This window comes from Merops nubicus, unplaced genomic scaffold, assembly GCF_000691845.1.
Source record: "Merops nubicus isolate BGI_N331 unplaced genomic scaffold, ASM69184v1 scaffold22337, whole genome shotgun sequence".
NCBI classification, from domain to species: Eukaryota; Metazoa; Chordata; class Aves; order Coraciiformes; family Meropidae; genus Merops; species Merops nubicus.
Genome location: NW_008621286.1, coordinates 8,467 through 26,224, shown reverse-complemented (window position 1 = coordinate 26,224; position 17,758 = coordinate 8,467). Strand labels below are relative to the sequence as shown.

The window sequence follows — 17,758 nt, the reverse complement described above, 5'->3', positions numbered from 1 at the left end:
GCACATTTGGTCAAGTATCTGTTACTCCATTCTGCAAACAATTCAGACAAGATTATACCTTTACTAAGGTTATAGAGCCTGAAGATAACTCAAAACTAACTAGGACACACAGAGCTAAAGCTGACAATGAGTCAGAAGAACTTCATAGTGCTGAATGACTGGAAAAATAAACTCAGAGATCAAACAAAACAAACAAAAATCAAGAGAGTAATTTATTAGTGGAACTATGAATTTCTTGATTCTGGCCTCTGTTTCATATCCCATTCAGGGACTGGAAAGAATCATTGCAAGGGATCAATATAATCACACCCTATTTTTTACAGACTCCCTAAAAGCTCACTAGCAGGCCCTAAGACTCGCTAGTAGGACTATCTGAACTTCTGGTTCTATTTGGCAGAACAGGATTTATGATCTTTAGTGGAATTCAGCTAGCTCTGCTTGATTGACCACTTAGTTTCTGTGAAAATAAAATAAAAAAATCGCATAACTTCCCTCAAAGTTACAAAGTTATAATGGAAAATATTAGCTTATCCTCAGTGTTCTTCGTATTTTTTTTTTTTTTTCTCTCAGAAACAAAATTGTTCTGAAACATTCATATAAGCAAAGACTTCTGTTTTCTATAAAATCCAGTCTCTTACTTGTGACTGGTCAAAGTAGACTTTCACTACTCAAGCATGCCTTCTCCAGAGAAAAATGCATTTCGGGGCTTTGATCTGCCTTCCCAGACCACCCAGAAGCTTACACACAAGGAAGAATGCCAGAAATCTTTCAGGAGAAATACTTGCAAATTAATAAATGTATGCAAATGTTACATGCATACAGTTCCAAAAGAAATTACTTAAAAAGTGTAATCCTCTTGCAAATTTTAAATCACCCTGCACTTATTTGTATTCAAATTGACAAGTGTAATAGAATAGTGGTGTCACATTACCACAAATTATCGTAGGATTTTTCTGAGTTAATAATTCTAGCTTGCAAAATTATGCTGCAAAGCTAAGCCTCAAAAAAAAAGTTTATACTTTAAATACAAAGATGCTTTGGCACTCCAAACATATATATTTTTTATAAAAAAAAAAAAAATCTCTTCTTCCTCTCTGAATAAATAAATTCTCAGGTGGGAGAACATAGTGAAAATGGGAACATATACTGCTTGGATTTCTCAGCTCAAAAATTGTCCCAGTCAGTCTGGATTTGCATTTTCCTCTTCTGGCATTGTAACTGGAGACTGAAGTCTGAAGAACACCAACTCCAAGATACTTAACAAAGCACAGATGAAATCTAAATGCCTGTGTATCTGATGAACATTGTGAGGAGAACAATGCACCATTAAGTCAGGAAGAGTAAAGCAGACAAGTTTAAAAAAAATACCCCCTTAACCAAAGAGACTGCACAGAAACATACTGTCAATGCTAGGACGTATTTAACAACAGGTAATAATCTTACTTTTGCATCTTCCCTTTCATTCATTCTTAATTGTGTTTTTATGTTGCTAACATTCCTTACAAAGATGAGGAAAGCAAATACAACACTTCTGGTATAGTTCATGGAAGATGAAGGCAAAATGCCTACACCCAAAGGAGTCAGTGCTCTCTATCACCATGTGCCTCAGTGCATTGAGCCTGAAAGAGATGCAAGCACATAGTTACAGAATAAGGAAGGCTGGAAAGGACTGTTGGAAGGATCCAGCTCTGACCCTGCTCGAAACAAGACTAGCTTAAAATTAGATGAGGTTCCTCAGTGCCCTCTCCACAGGCAAGTTTTTAAGTTTTCTTCTAGGAAGTGAGACTTCAACAGTTTCTCTGGGCACACCATTACTCCCTCTCACTGTGAAGAGTTATACCATATTTGCAAGGAGTTATCTACCTCACTATAGCTTGTGACTTTTGCCTCACGTCCATTCATTGTGCGCCGCTCTGAAGAGCCTGCCTCCATCTCCTCTACAACCACCTGTATCCTTTTGGGGAGCTGAAGATTTGTGAGTAGATTCTCTAATTAACTCTGCTGCTCCCTCCATCCCACTGCTATGTCATCTTGGACAAGGTGACTACCAAGACAACCGGTCTTCGTTGTCTTTCATTGTCCTTCATTGAACCTAAAACTGGATTCAGTACTCCAGGTTCAAAGTACAGACCTGCTTTGCAGAGGGAAATATGCTGTTTCCACTGCTACCAAGCCCAAACTTTCACAAATCAGAAGCTGTACCTAAAGCTGTGGCTGCATTTTAAATATCAGTTTTAAATTTTTTTTTTTTTTAATCTGAATTTGAGACATACCCTGTAGTTCTCTTCACAGCATGCCAGCTACAAAGCAAGAAAAAAGATATTGTGGTAATTCAACTTCCAAATGGTAAAACTTTAAGAAAATCACAAAATATGACAAAAACATCAGAATGTATGAATAGAGTATGGCTTCCCACCATAAGTAATCTCACTGAAGACAATAAATACATTGACAGGCAGGGAGCAGGACTATCAATAACAATGGTTTTGTTTGTTTCAACTCATACTCTCTTCCTACTATTAGTACTGGGCATAAAGTATTTCTTCTGTTTCTTCATCTAATACCATTGTGATTTTGGGAGGTGTGGAAGGAGGAGTGACTCCTATTAATGGACAATGTCCAAACAGTAGTCCAAGGAATTCAAAACAGCCTCTTTGAAGACATCATAGACAACATCTCCACAACTCATGAAAATTACAGAGACAAGAAACTCAGCAGCCAGCAAATAAAGAGCACCCCACTGCCAAGAAACATATTCAGACTTATTGAGAAATTTGGAAGGAATTTATATCTGAAGTATAAGGTGCATGTATGTATATGTCTTCTGCTTGTTACTTCTCCTACACATTTGCAATCGATTCTAGATATTTTATTGACAATCACCTTAAAATTATATAAAAATCAAGTTCGTTTTTTCTTTGCATGTCACCAGTTTCTATAGAAACTGTTCCTAAAGACTTATGAATACAGAATAATCTACAGTATAGACTTCTAGAGTATACAGCTTAACCCTTGAAAATGTTTCTGATATCAAACTGGGCGATAGGCTGTAAAATATTTTTCCATGTAGAAGTAATGAATCACTTTGTTTCCTAAATTAGAAGACCTCTACATAACAAGCAATGGATGTAAAAGATGGGCAAGGTTTATAATTTTGCTTCTTTTTAGTGAATGAACATGTAAACACTAGCAACACCACAAAGCTGCACTTCCCAGTGTGGACTCCAAACATACACAACTGTAGAGCCCAAACCCTCGTAAATCTAGTGTCGTAAACTCTTCTTCATTAGGAAAGACTAAAACCAAACATACCAAACTGCAATCATAAATTACAGAACTACAAACTTACCATGCCATCAGAAGTCCTTTTCTTCTTAAATCATTGAGGAAATAATTGCAACAGCAAGTATAAATGCCAGAAAAACTCAGACCTTTTTCCCCAGCAGAATATTTCCTGGCTTTTAAAACTATAAAATTCACTACCTATGTACCATTGCACAGGAAATAACAGGCATGTTACTCCTGAGGTGAGAGAAGCTGCTGTTACCCAAGTTCCAGCTCTCTTTGAACTAAATTCTGGATGTCCGAATTTCTTCAGCTTAGGAACAGACTTCTCATGTGAACGTCAGTGCCAACAAGCCACGTCAGAACCAGCCAGTTCTTACTGACACTTCAACCCATGTGCTGTATTAATGATCCTGTTGCTTTGTTGGTTTGTTTGTTTTTATCCCAGTGAATTATACTTTGTCTTCCCTGGACAGAGGATGAAACCTGTCCAAAAGTTTTGGTTCTGCTATGCTTTAGTCAGTGTTCACATTCACTTTTCTGCCAGGCTACCCTGGAGCCGAGCAACCCATGTGGAAAGCATTTCCACAAAGTGGACCCAAAGTTTTGTGCCTGGCTGCCCTAGAAACATGAAGTTTGTTTGCCAGCACAAGACAGGGTAACTACTAGCAAGGGAATCCAGAGTATTTTTTTCCTAAACCCATCTCACCAACCACCTGATTTACTACCTAACCAAGGTATTCTGCTTCTCAACTTTCTCATTCTCCTTCTTTCTTTCAACAAGGTGTGACACATAAAGAAAACATCCTCTCTTAGAAAACTACAGTGACATCAATTGAGTAAAGAAAAGCGAAAATTAATGAAACAGATGAAAGTAAGGTATCTCACGTTAAACAAATGAGAGGCTAACCAGTGTTTTGCCTGTGCCTAGCTCATGAACTGCCATTTCTACCCCTTGTAACATCAGCTTGCTCCATGTTACTAACAGTACAAAGCATCAGGTGCCTTGTTGCCAAGCAGCCATCTTATACGATTCAGAAGACTTGAATATTTTCTGTTGTAACACTTAGAAAATAAAAAGTGCAGACACATGTTCACTGCTGCTTTTGCCACAAAATTCGTATTTTTGTCCCAAGGGTATGCAGAAAAGCCCCACGCCACATCTGATAGAAGAACAGATGACCTAGCCCACCAAGTCTCATAACTAGATTTCACTTGACTAAAGGTTGGACCTTTACCCTCACAATTTAGCTTCTCTTTTAATGAACTGAAAATGTGCATTAAATACAGACAACAATAATTTGACATCTCTGAATGTCATTGTGCAATGATAACACTGAAATTTTTTCAAAACAGTAATTTCTTTCCTTGTTTTTCCTTTGTCAAGTATTTGTTTCCAATTCCTCACAGCAGAAGACATTTTCATTTGTTTCTGATTCAGCAGAGTCTTTTTTAAGTGGAAATAGCATATTTGCAGTGCTCATTTAACAGATTACTTTGATGACTTCAGAATCTCTGCCCACATAAGAGAAAATTCTCGGTGAAGAGTTTACCAAACATTTGAACCGTTTAACAGAGACCTCAGAAGGCCAGGACACACAGCTTACTACCGCATGCCAGCATGTCTGATGTTACAATTTGCCTCAAGATAAGAAACTATCACTACCCTGCAGCTATCTTAATCTTCTGTCACAGACACTGATACTTATCTTGTATATCCAGGCTTGTCAGTGACTCAATTATATACACCATCTTGCTCTCTCCTGTGCCCACACACCATCCTGTTCCAATCCCTTTATTTTTTTCTCCTATCAGTTCCCATACAAGTTTCGGAGATCCCTCTAAGCCTTCAGAATCAACTTCATTCTCTTCTTTCCAATTTATTGAGAAAACCTTTCTTTACCATGACATCTTTCAAAGAAAACTTCACATAGCTATGTCAGTATGGATTTAAGGCCACTGTTTCTCAGACCACAACTGTCTGTTGCCTGTGTTATATCTTTCATCTTGCCAATTTTAAACTTCACTAACACTTCTCAAACAGTTGTTTTATAAGGCTCGATTTAATAGGATGCTGGTTCATGAGCAGCAATCACAAAAACACAGAACATATGGGGCTGGAAGGGACCTCAAAAGATCACCTAGTCCAACCCCCCTGCTAGAGCAGGATCACCTAGATCAGGTCACACAGGAACGCGTCCAGGTGTCCATAAAAGCTCTGTGATACATTCACGGTAAAATTATTTTTAAGAAACAAGAACTTTCAGCAATCTCTGTTTTTCATGACTAATATCATGAGATATTAGCATGTAAGAAAACTAAAAAAACTCTCAGCTTAAGAATATTAACTAAGCTATCAACCTGAACTTGCTTTAGCACAGCAGAACTATTGTTTACCTTGTATTCTCCACAGATAATCTGCAAAGTCCTGAAATCTTAATTGTTTGCCTGTTATGGTTTGGATTAATTTTCTTCCATATTTTCTTAGATAATACAGGCAAATACCAATGCCTGTAATAACAGTGTTAAAAAGAAATAACTCTGCAACCAGTAATAGAAATTGAAGTGATGTATAGCTTGAATGTGACAAGAACTCTTAAGGAAAAATACATTTGTTTAACAAGGTGTTTAATTTTAACTCCTACAATTTAGTATATATAGTAAATTACATTCTTCTGAAACCAAATTTTACTTAAAACCTCTAGTTAAAATAAATTTTTAGTTTCTATGCACAAAGAATGACCAGATTCAAACAGACCACATTTAAACAGACCATATATTTTTCAACATTTCTTCTTTTTTGCTTCTTTTCACAGTTCCATTCTGTTTGGACAGCTGATTGAGTTTACACACCACACAAAACCTGAGAAAGTGATAAACCCAACACAGTATTTCACTGACAGCAATTTAGATTATTTGTCTATGGCATGCAAGTAAATACTGTACGTTCAGGATAAACAAAAATTCAACAACCTGGGAGGTGGGAGGAAGAGACAGAACTCTCTTCTGGGAAGAAAAAATTCAAAGACTTGGAAATCAGATTATGTAGACAGCTGAGCATGAGTTCCCAACGCCACACTCAAGTTACAAAGGGTAATATCTCTGTTCACAGTGAAAATAAAAAGCACAACAGCAGCAGTAGCAGAGAACTTTCATCTCCATTTTTGGCATGTGTGTCACCACTACAGGAATTCTCAATACATTCTGGAGTTCTAAAGCGATGGACAACTCTAGATCAGACCAAATGTCCTTCTATCCTTGTTTTCAGCTGTGGCCAACAGGACACCCGGGGAAGACCACAGCACACAAGGTATTTCCCATTTATATATACATCCTCCAGTATCCAATCACTTCCAGTTCAGTGAGGCTATGATTTATATGTGGTTTCTATGTATTTAATAACCCTCAGGAGAGTTCCGTTCTATGGCTTGTCTGTGACTGCTTGAGCTCTTAAACCTACATGGGCAAATTCTCATGCTGCCTGTGATCCTGCAGTAAGGAATTCCAAAGCTTGACTAATTTTCGGTGAAGAACTACCTTGTTTTGCTTTCCGCATTTATTTGATGCTCTACAGTTCCTGAAGTTGAAGAAAGACAGACTAGCTCAGCCTTTTCTAATTCTCTCCATGCTACTCCAGATTTCATAGACCACTATAACCACCTCTCACCTGTCTCTTACCCAGTCCTTAGTGACTCGTCTTCATAGTAGCTATTTCATAACTTGGTTAGTCCTTTTTCAGGCTTACTATACGGTGTTAGAAATAGGGAACCAGAACCACAAACAATAATCAGGGCTTGGACAAGTGGAGGATTATACAGCAGCACAGAGACTCCCATTTCCTTCTTAACTTTCTTTTTTGACTGCAATTGAGTGCTGAATAGACATTTGCATGGAAAAATCTATTAAGACTCCAAATATCGCTCTTGAGCAGCAGCCATCTTTGTCATTTTGTGTGAAATTCAAATTTCTTTTCTCTATATGCACCTCTTAACCTCTCTTTAGCCTAAATTTCACCTGCCATTTTATTTACTATTTATCTCATGCAATTCCTTGTTGTTGATCCTCATCTAGACTACTCAAACACCCATGACCATGCTCATAGAAATGCTATGATGATGGCAAAATGCCTTCTTTTACCATTCCAGACAATCTGCACCTACGCAAGGAAGATTTCTGCCTAGGACACTAGGCTGACAGAAGCAGCAAAAATCACTGGTCTGCACTCCACTGTGGCTGTATTTATTTTAATGTAGGACTCCCAACTAAAGCAGAGACCAAAGTTTCCCAACTGTCTTGTGCCCCTCCAGGCCAGGGATCACGTCGCACTGAAACAGGGGGAAAAGTTAGAGCCAGCCTGCCTCTTGATTTTCAGCCTATACCACGAAGAAGCTTGAAACTGATCCTGATTAAAGGACTGGAGCCATGCCTAATATGTGCCTTCATGAGCAAACTGGAACTATTAAGGGATCAAAGAGAATAAGCACAAGTAACTCAATAAGTCGAAGTGTAGAACAGAAAGTAACAGATGACTTTTCAAGATAAGCAGCAAATATGTAACAATATCCACATGCCAGAAGTGGAAGCTTGGCACAGAACAGAACAAAATGCATTTTCCACCAGCTCCTATGAGAGTAATCTATCGCTGGAATACTTTACCAAGTATTGAAGTGAATTTACTATTACAGGTTTTCTTATGTTATTTTGAATTGGAGCATAACTTTTAGAAGAGCAGCCAAACTGGAATACATGAAAATCCTGTGGTCTTTGTTGTAGGGCAGATAATCGCACTACCATCTCTCTAGTCCATTACGTTACTCTATAAAGCATCTCTATGCCAAGCACATTTGGGGCATATTTTCATGGCAAAACAGAAGAACAGCAGTTGGCTTTTGAGATCCTTGTAAGGAATGTCATCTCTTGGAATTCAGCATAATGTGTGTCATATTCCATGTATTTAATTTAATTTGTTCCTAGCAAGGGCATAGAGCAGAATGCAACAGAGCAAAGGAAATTAAAGCACATATCTAGCATCAAAAGGAAAAGGAGACACTCAGCAATTTAACAAAGGACAATTAGGAATAAAATATTAACTTGTACAATATTAAGCTTTATTTACTTTTAGAATTCCTACCCTCCTTTCTTGTTCATTCTTTGTTCCCATTGTCCTCTTTGGGCTTCCTACACCCCTATCTTATGCTTCTCTAACTGTTTTCTGATCTCTTATCCCAGCCACTGCATTTTGTACAAGAATACTTTAACAATCTGTGTGGTCATAGGAATTATCCTTGAAAAATCCCTTAGTTTTTCTGCTTTTCTAGACTTGAGGGAAAAGAGGAAATAAAGTCTTGTCAGCCTATTCTGTCTACTAATAACTATATTTTTCTACTGCTAAAGCAGAAATAGGTTTTTACATTTCACAACTTCCTTTTTGTGACACATGGATGATTTTGTGGCTCACATGGATGTCAGGTCTACAAATACTAAAAAGATCACATGGGTATCTGCCAATAAATCTCAAGAGAGCTGTAGATCCCCCCTGGACCTCTTTTTCTCTACCAGCCTTCCAGACTACCTCTTCCCACACTGGTCCGAGGGCCATGCCCTCTCCCTTGTCCATCCATCACCATCCCTATAGACTCCACAGAATCACAGAATGGCTGAAGCTGGAAAAGACCTCTGGAGGCCATCTAAAGTTAAGAAACACTCCTCTTTTTCTGACTGTTGTCTCTTATTCCATTAGCCATCGACTGCCCGCCCCATCCGGCGTCTTTCCCAGAGACCAGCTTTAGCTCACAAAAGCACTCATGGTTTGAACACATAACTGAAGTGTTGAAATACCTCAGAGACTGCTAGGCAAATGCAAGTGTTTATGCGAAATTATGCCAGGGTAGCTGCCATCTAGCACATGTAGCAGAAGGCTTGCAAGATGGTCAGAGTGTTTTCACTGCAACGATATGAACATGTAGGTACTGTGAGTGCTTAACAGTATCAGCACTCTTCCACTAATAATGCCACTAACTCCATTAATGGCTTATGTTACTGGAGCTCTTCTCTTAGGAGAGTTTTGGCAATGCGTGAAGTTTTTAGGCATCCTTTTGAAACTGTTGGCCATTGGTCGTTCACATCATCAATTTGTTATGCTGTATTCCACCGAACAATCCACACTTATAACATCTTCTCAATTTCCTTTGACTCTAACACTTAGATCTGTTTTAAAAGAGTACTTACCAATTCCCCAGAATTTTCACAAGATGTTTCAGCCAACATTTTCAGAAACTAATGCAAATTACAAAAATTCTAGAAAAATATTTTAAAAATCCAACAATTTTTTAAATAATTAAAAAAAAATCTAAAAACTGTCTAGTATTAGAAATTTCAAACTTGCCCAGCAAGCCGAGATTAATTTTTGCTAATGAGTAAGAGATAAGAGGAAAAAAGAAGTACCAGCAGCACAAACACATATGACAATGGAACAGGAAAAAGAAAGAAACTTATCAGCCATAAAACATGCTCCTGCTCCATGTGTATTACTGTACTGCCTATCGTGCAGTCTCAGCTTCAAACTGAGACTCCTGGGTAAATTAATGCTACCTCCTTTAGGACAGCGTATCTGCCCATTTAGTGAACATATGTTCTAAGATGGAGTACAAAATCTTGAGAGGGACTCAGAAGGACAGACCTGTACACTTAAGAAACCAAATAATCAAGTGGAAAAAGAACAATTCTGATCTCCAGACAAGAATGAATTTTCCTCAGGATTACTAGTATAACACTTGATTTTACCAAGCTTATTCAATGGACTACATTAGAGAGACGAAATATGACCTGAAGAAATTTCCTTAAAACCCATAAATAGTTGCATATGTTATTACAGCTTTTTACACACTCAACCGTTTCCTCTTTAATATGAAGTCCCTATAGTAAATTTATTCTGTTGTTGCTTTTAAATTTGTTATACATTCTAGCCTCAGGACAAATTAGCCAACTTTTCACCTCAGTTTTTAAATAGCAACCTATAAATACCTCAAAACCTAAGAGAGATACTCTGCAATGTCACAGTTAGTGAGTAAATATGTGTATAAAATATTTTTTTCTTCTAAGAAGTAGGGTTTTTCACTGTACAGCAAGAATTGAAAAAATTAGTTCAGGATTTCTCCTCTGTATTTTGCAACCAAATACAAGGCATCCTACACTACTGCAAATTTTCAACAAAGGTGATACGAATCAAGTGACAGAAAGAAGGCTGTTTAGTTTAAAGCCCACACAAAGTTTGTTTCAAGCTTCCCTTTCCTGTGACAAGCTCCTGATTTGTGCATCTTTGGTTGTTTTTTCCCATTACCATTCTCCCTTCTCTTCTCAGGAATGGTAAACTCACAGTGAATGCTACTCCTGCAATTTGACAAAGCAGAGTGAGCAAATTTTGCATACAAAAATCCAGCTGGCTTTAATTTACTGTGTTCGTGTTGCTCTATGGATGAGCAAATAAATACTGGTTTATATGTCAAAGCCATTGAAATCCTTATTTTATACAATCATTATTTTATATGAGCACCTTTGTAGACTCTCCTTCACAGCTACTGAGCACAACCATACTCAGAGTTGTCCAGTGATGACAACACTGTCAACCCCAATAGACTAGGGGAACCTCCCTCCTGTGTTGGCAGCATTTTGGCATTTCTCCACACCTTCACATAACTTTCCAGTGAAACACGGAAATGTGGAAATGCCTTGCAAGAAAAAACAACTGACAGCATGCAAAGAGACATCCAGTAACAGAGTCGCATATTCTTCCACCCAAAATGCTCTGTATCCTTCCAAAAAAGAGGGTCAGATACACAGGATTGCTGACCAGCATCACTATAAGGATCTTACTTCATACAGCGTAAGAATTAGTTAAATTAATGAAAAGAACTGAAAAGAACAATATGTATGATATCCCAGTATATATAAGGAAAAAAAAAAAAAAAAAAAAAAAAAAAGTAAAACCATGGCACCACAGTGTTTGCTAGGAAATAGACTAACACTAGAAACACTTCTTCATTATGGCAAATTCATTCCAAAGAATAATTGTGTCAGCAGATCATAAATCCACAAAATGTGTCACAGGCTTTAGCACTAATGAAAGAGCAGGCCTAGAGGAGTCTTCCAGCCACTTCCCTTTTTGAAGTGGCTTCTTCATTTTTAACATGACAGCAGATGCTGATGTAAGTGACTTTGGCTGAGTTCCTACTAACTGGTCTTTTCATCTGCTATTAATATATTTGTCTTCTTGTTCATTAAGAGATTTAATTGCAGAAACTTAGAAATTTGCCAGTTTTCCATTAGAAAGAAAGGATTAAAATTTCCATTAAAAAAAAAAAAACAACACCTCAGATTTTCCACTGCAAGGAGCTAGTCCCATACCACAGCAAATGTTTCTATAAAATAGTATGTGTGTCTTCTGAGAGTTTTCAGCTGAATGCACTCACTGCTTTCTATCTTAGTAAAAAGCAAAGTAAGTAAGGAAGACTGCACATGAAAACTTCACGCACTGGAAAAAGCTGTCAGCAAAAGCAGTAACGCAGGCTTTCACACAAAGAACATGTCTTTTCTACAGCTAGTCTTGTGCAGATATCAAAAGCTTCCAGCTGTGACACACATTTTCAAGCATATTCCTCTCAGGACTGACTCAACCTCTGGCTCCTCATGCCAAATGCAAAACTGCAATTGTTGTTTTAAATGTTATTTTCTGAGAGCTCCTGACAAATCTAAAAAATGACAATTTATTGTTACTTTCTGACTGAGAGTCATGGTTTCCTCATCCTGCTGACCAAGGGCTGTGAGGATGAACTCGAGCTAATTTTGTTGTGATGACAGATGTGAGCTTGCCAGACTGAACTCAGGCCATGGAGCCAGAAGCAGATGCTTCCATCCTGATTCTGAAGCAGAAGCAGCAGTTTCTGACAGAGAAATCCTATGGGAAGACATACCCAGCCACAGCAGCCTTTGCAAAGTGCCCTTGCTTCAGCCTCTATAGCAAAGTTTTGCTACTTTTTATCTCTTTAAACGGCAGCACTGAGAATAATTGGACTTTGCTCCATCTTCTATACCACCAGCAGACTTGTTTAGCAAGCTACCCTTGGTTTCAGTTGCCAATAAATAATGCTTTCACAGCCACAAGGGCGGCAATGGAGTTATTCAGTTGTTACAAGAAAGGAGTACGGGTAACAGAAAGGATATTTGGTCTGCAGAACATTAAAGTCTGCTCTGAAAAGACAAAAAATCTTAACCACTTTTACATAAGCTCCTAGTGTTTGCCAGTACATGCAATCCTTCACTTCAAAGTACAAAACTAATTCTGGAGTCTTCATGTGTGAGCTCTATATCACTAACGACTATTTCCTATCACCACCATCCTTCCTCTTCATTAACAGATCACTTCTTATCTATATGTATTGTTTATGCAGGTAAGATTCATAACATTGTAACATAAGAGGTGAACTTGGTGGAATTAATTCAATGTTGGCTTAAGGGCTTCTACCTAATCATTCATAATGCACTATAATCAAGCCTGGTTACGTACATGCTGTGTATTTGTGTACTTCTGTGTGTTATGTTAAATGCTGCATAGAAATAGTAACTATGGAGTTAGAACATCTTACATAAAGGGACATGTCAAGAGAGGAAGCTGCAATGAATTCCAGAGGATACAGAGAGGCCATTTCCTGGAAAAAGTCTAATACAGTATCCACTCTGAGAAGCACCTGATTTTATTAGATCTACTAGTCTACCTCTGGCCAAACTTTCATATTTATTAAATATAGGCCTTATTACTGGTCACAAAAATCTTAACTTTTCTCACCACGACACAGTATCCACCAGTATTTACTTTTCTCAAAAGCAACAGTTTAAAGTATGGGTGCACTTGCTACATTTTAAGAGAAAATATGTTCCTTCTAAAGAAAGAAGCACCTACCTCAAAGATCAGGAGACCTGAGAAGTCAAAAATCACCAATGTCACAAATGTAACCCAATTTAGAGACTAAAATAAGAAAGTTTGGGCTGAACTGACTTAAGAATCCAATACGTACACACATTCTTTCTCCCATCTTTCACTTCTCTGCCAGAAACTTTATATGTATATTCTTTTTAAGACATGCTTTTTCTTCTTCTTTCTGGTCTTCTGCTTGTGATACCACTCCTGTTACAGTGGTTTTATATGTCTTTATCCTAAAATATCCAAAAGGCAGTTTCACTTAGTTGAAAGAACTGGAAAGGTCTGTTGCTGGTAAGCTAAATCATCTTAAAAGGAAAAAAAACCCAACCAATCAAACAAACAAAAACACAAACAACAAAACACCACAAAAACCCCAGCAACACAAAACAAGCAAACAATAACTCCCCTCACAACCTTGCTAAGTCCCAGGTACTCTAATGTCAACAAACATGCACAATGCATATGCACATCCCCTATATATCATAGAACATTGTTCTCTAAGAAGTTAAATTTTCCTCCCTGACTTCCATGTGGAGAGCAGTTAATTCAGTATTAACTTGGTTTATATTTGTTCTTGTAAAATAGAAGACACTTTAATCCCCCAAAGCGGACATATAATCTTCTCGCTCTAGAATAAGGTTGTGTTCTCACTCAAAAAATAACTTACAAAACAAAAAATAACATGAAAAACCTATGCACCTCCAGGCAGGAAGCAGGTCTTATGCTGTGTGCCCAGGCATCTAAGTGCATGATACTACACGCTCATGCACGGGCAGCTAGATCACTTTTTGTGACTGACTGATTGCCACTTCTTCCCACAGGTACTTCGAAAGGAGCCTCTCCTCTAGTGATTCTTTGGTTTGACCTTAATTGGGTTACTGTAGTGAAGCCTTCTCCTTTCCTTATTTTTAACCACCTAGCAGTAGTAAAAATGCTGCAGTTAAGAAAATACAGCTCTTTAACTTTGACCTCTTTGCGGAATTAAATCGAAATCAAACAGAAGGTTCAAACCAGACACAATTATTCTGGTCACGTAAGTCTCATTTCCTTGGAAAATCAAATTGAAACCTCTGTCCAGGAGTGCCTAGACCCAGACTTTGTGCATTGGCCCATAATTAAACATGTTTGTTACGAAGGAGGACACAATATGTTTTGGAATGTTTTGAATTAGTGTCTCTATAACATTAACTGCTAAAAACACATCTAGGCTGTCTATGAATTCTAGCCCTTTATCACCTGTGATAATGCTAGCACAACGAAAATCAATTCCCAAAGTACTCCATTTTTCAAATTAAATTTGATTGTAATAAAAAAGTACTTTTAAAAGCACAAAGTGATGTTAATACCCTCAGATTACTCTTAAAATAAAGCACTTGCCATGAGCAATAGTTTCTCTGCTAAAGTTTAAAAAAATTAAAAGAAAGAACTGTGTTATGTCTTCTTCCACATCTTCAAATGCAAGCATGCAATGAAATCAGCCAATGTGTTTTCCATTTATTCCTGCTACATGGCTAGCACCAGTAATTCCCAAATCTCATCTTACTGTACTTGTGTTTTTGCATTCTCTCTTCAGACATAAATTAATCACCTGTCCTGTAAAATTTGTTTGGCATTGTAGTACTTCTTTTGTTCAGAAAAATACTAGTTTTACTAACACACAATCATGCCAGGGCAACTCTGTAAAACTGAAAGACACTAGATAACTTCTTACTGAAAGTGAGAAGCATTTTGGAGATGCAGTGTGATGACTTCTTTCTGAAATGCATTTTTACACAGTATTCTGTTTTTCTCCTTAGGAATAAAGTAATTGTTCATACTGCTGCAAAGATTTGTTGTTAATTGAAAACATATGCACTGTCATCTTACCACAGTATTTTAAAAAACAAATCAACCCACAACAACAGGACTGAATTCCTATTCTATGATACTCATCCTGAACAGCTATGTAAAAAGGTCTTCCCAGTGGGCTAAGGGCATACTTTTTTTTTTTTTTTTTAAATGCAAATAATTTCTAACAAATAAATCAAATGTCTAATGTTGTCTTAAGTGGAGAAGAAAAAGAGAGTGATTTTCCTGTCATACAGGATATATGTTAGTTTGGAAGATGAAGGACAAATTTTGGTGAACTAATATTTTTTAAATCTTTGTTGCATCTCCATTTCAGATTTACTTCTTCTGCGTATTTGTAATATAACAACAAACAACATAATCCAGTACAATGTTATAAACCAGCACAGTGAAACAACAAAAATATTTTTAAATCTGCCTTTTAGGATTGATGTATACTCACAAGTGTAATGCTATATTTTCCCATCCTCCAACATCACCTGATTTCTTCTGCCAAGTTGTTTGAAGTTTTCCTACACTTTGACTTGCAGTTGATTAAGAGAAATTCACACCACAAAAAAGACCTTTCACTACCTCTTCACTATCAGATGATTTTCAGTTCCTCTGTGCCTCACACAAACATCCCTCCTTTCTTTTATTTATCTGAATATTCACATTCATATACACATACCTCATCCAAACAACTTCAGTATAAACCAAAACCCCTTTCCCATCTCAATGTAACGTCCATAGAAAGTTAGACCATCTATTTAAATACTTGCAGTTTACAACAGCAGTAAGGAACCTCTTTAAACACCTATAAAACTTGCTTTGATTTGCAACCATTAAGATTAAAAGGCCTTTTTGGACCTTCTATCCACGGGAGTTACGGATTTTCACACACGTGACACTTACAGGGAAGAGACAATTGGTGCAGAACAACCTGTTCTCTGCTCCAAAAACATTAAATGAAGATATTCATCAGCCAGAGAATTCCAGGACCCATGAAGAAGAAAACCTGGCCTGGTCAAAGCACAAACTGGAGACAAGAACATCAATCAAACAAACAAAAAATAATACAAGAAACAAGAAACAAATTTTTCCATTGGAAAGAAGGCATGCCATGGAGATCATGGACACACTGAAACATGGATGAGCATGCTGAACAATTTCTGTGTGGTCACTGGGCACACCTTTGCAATACAAGTATGACAGCAGAATCCCTCTGTTCATTAACTGATTTTCATTACAAGCTTAAGATCCTTTAATGAATGGCACATTTATAGTACTTTGCATTATATTTATCATCAAAATGGAATATTAAAATGTAGTTGCCTCCTGCAAAGTGACTGGAGTGACACGTGATTATTTTCGTGTATGTATCTCAAGAGTTTCTCCATGTATAAGCAAAAATAGATTCACTTTCTAAATGTTCCTAAAGCTGAGCTTGCCAAACTCTGTTCTTATCACTTAGCACTTTACTACCTTTAGTAAAGAACCAAAAGACCAAATTCTGCCTCTGTACAACAACTGTAAAATAGCATTATAATGTTCTGCACCTGAAGAGAATGTCAGCACAGCTATCATGAAGAACATGATTTCACCATAATAGTGCGTTAGGGGAATATATCCACCTCAGTCTTCAGAGCCCAGAATGAGAAAAAGGTTGCTGTATATTAAGTCTTTGTATTTTTTTCTTAGTGGTAAGAAAACAAACAAACAAACAAAAACAACCAACCAAACAAACAAAAACGCTCAGTAAATGGCAGTGCAAATGTACTTCTTCAAAAAGATTCTGATTATCAATATTTTTTGTCAAAGTACAAAAATCTGAAAATTTGAAAAACAAAGTGCAAAATATCTGAATCAGGATGACAAATATATACAGTCACATTTGCAGTTTCTGTAACTGTCACCTTCTTAAGGATCTGAAGGTGTTTTACAAAACCAAACTTACTCACTCTCAGAATATTTTTCTTACGTAGGAAAGAATTACTCTTAATACCTCATCTCTCTGAAGTCCAAAATTCGTTTTTGCTGTCACCATCTGCTCTTTTGTGATAAAAATTAAAAGGATTTCTAGTTGCCAGTCTTTTATTTTAAACAAGATTTTCTATCCCTCTTCTCTATAATGCTAAGGAAGATAACACAAAACAACTTAAACAATAAAAATAAGAAGTTTGTTTTTTATGTTGTTCATACGCAACCATATTTGTCAAATGAAAAGTAGGCTATCAACTGTATTTCCTTCACATAGTATTTCAGTCAATTAACCCATAAATTCTACAAATTATTTCTGCTTTCCTACTACCTATACAGTCTTCTCTATCTTAACACTAAAATTTAGGCAACTGGAAATCCCTCTTAATTTAAGCAAGTACCACCCAATAATTTGATTATATAGACTTCCTTATGCTTGAGTAATTGATGCAATGGATGGAAGCAAAGGATGCAAGTGATTTAACTCAAGCAGAATTCTTTTTTTGTATAGTCTATAATCATAAGCACTAAAACCCAAAGTGTAATCGCTGAACATGCATTGAAACTAAAAAAAAAAAAAAAAAAAATGGAGAACATATTCTACATTTTCGAGTACATAAAGGTAAATGTGAAATACTTAAAAGGGCTCTAGGTAGTAAGTTTCAAAGCATAGCAGCATCAAGCAGATCT

General features: G+C 37.0%; 1 protein-coding gene across 1 annotated transcript in view; it reads right to left on the bottom strand.

The window, feature by feature from the left end:
* Positions 1-17,758, bottom strand: part of LOC103776913 (guanine nucleotide-binding protein subunit alpha-14-like) — a gene marked incomplete at its 3' end in the record, with an annotated part of 47,126 nt that overhangs the window by 21,206 nt on the left and 8,162 nt on the right. Inside the window, 1 exon segment of the mRNA XM_008944443.1 lies at positions 2,836-2,840. Coding sequence (XP_008942691.1) covers positions 2,836-2,840 — 5 coding nt within the window.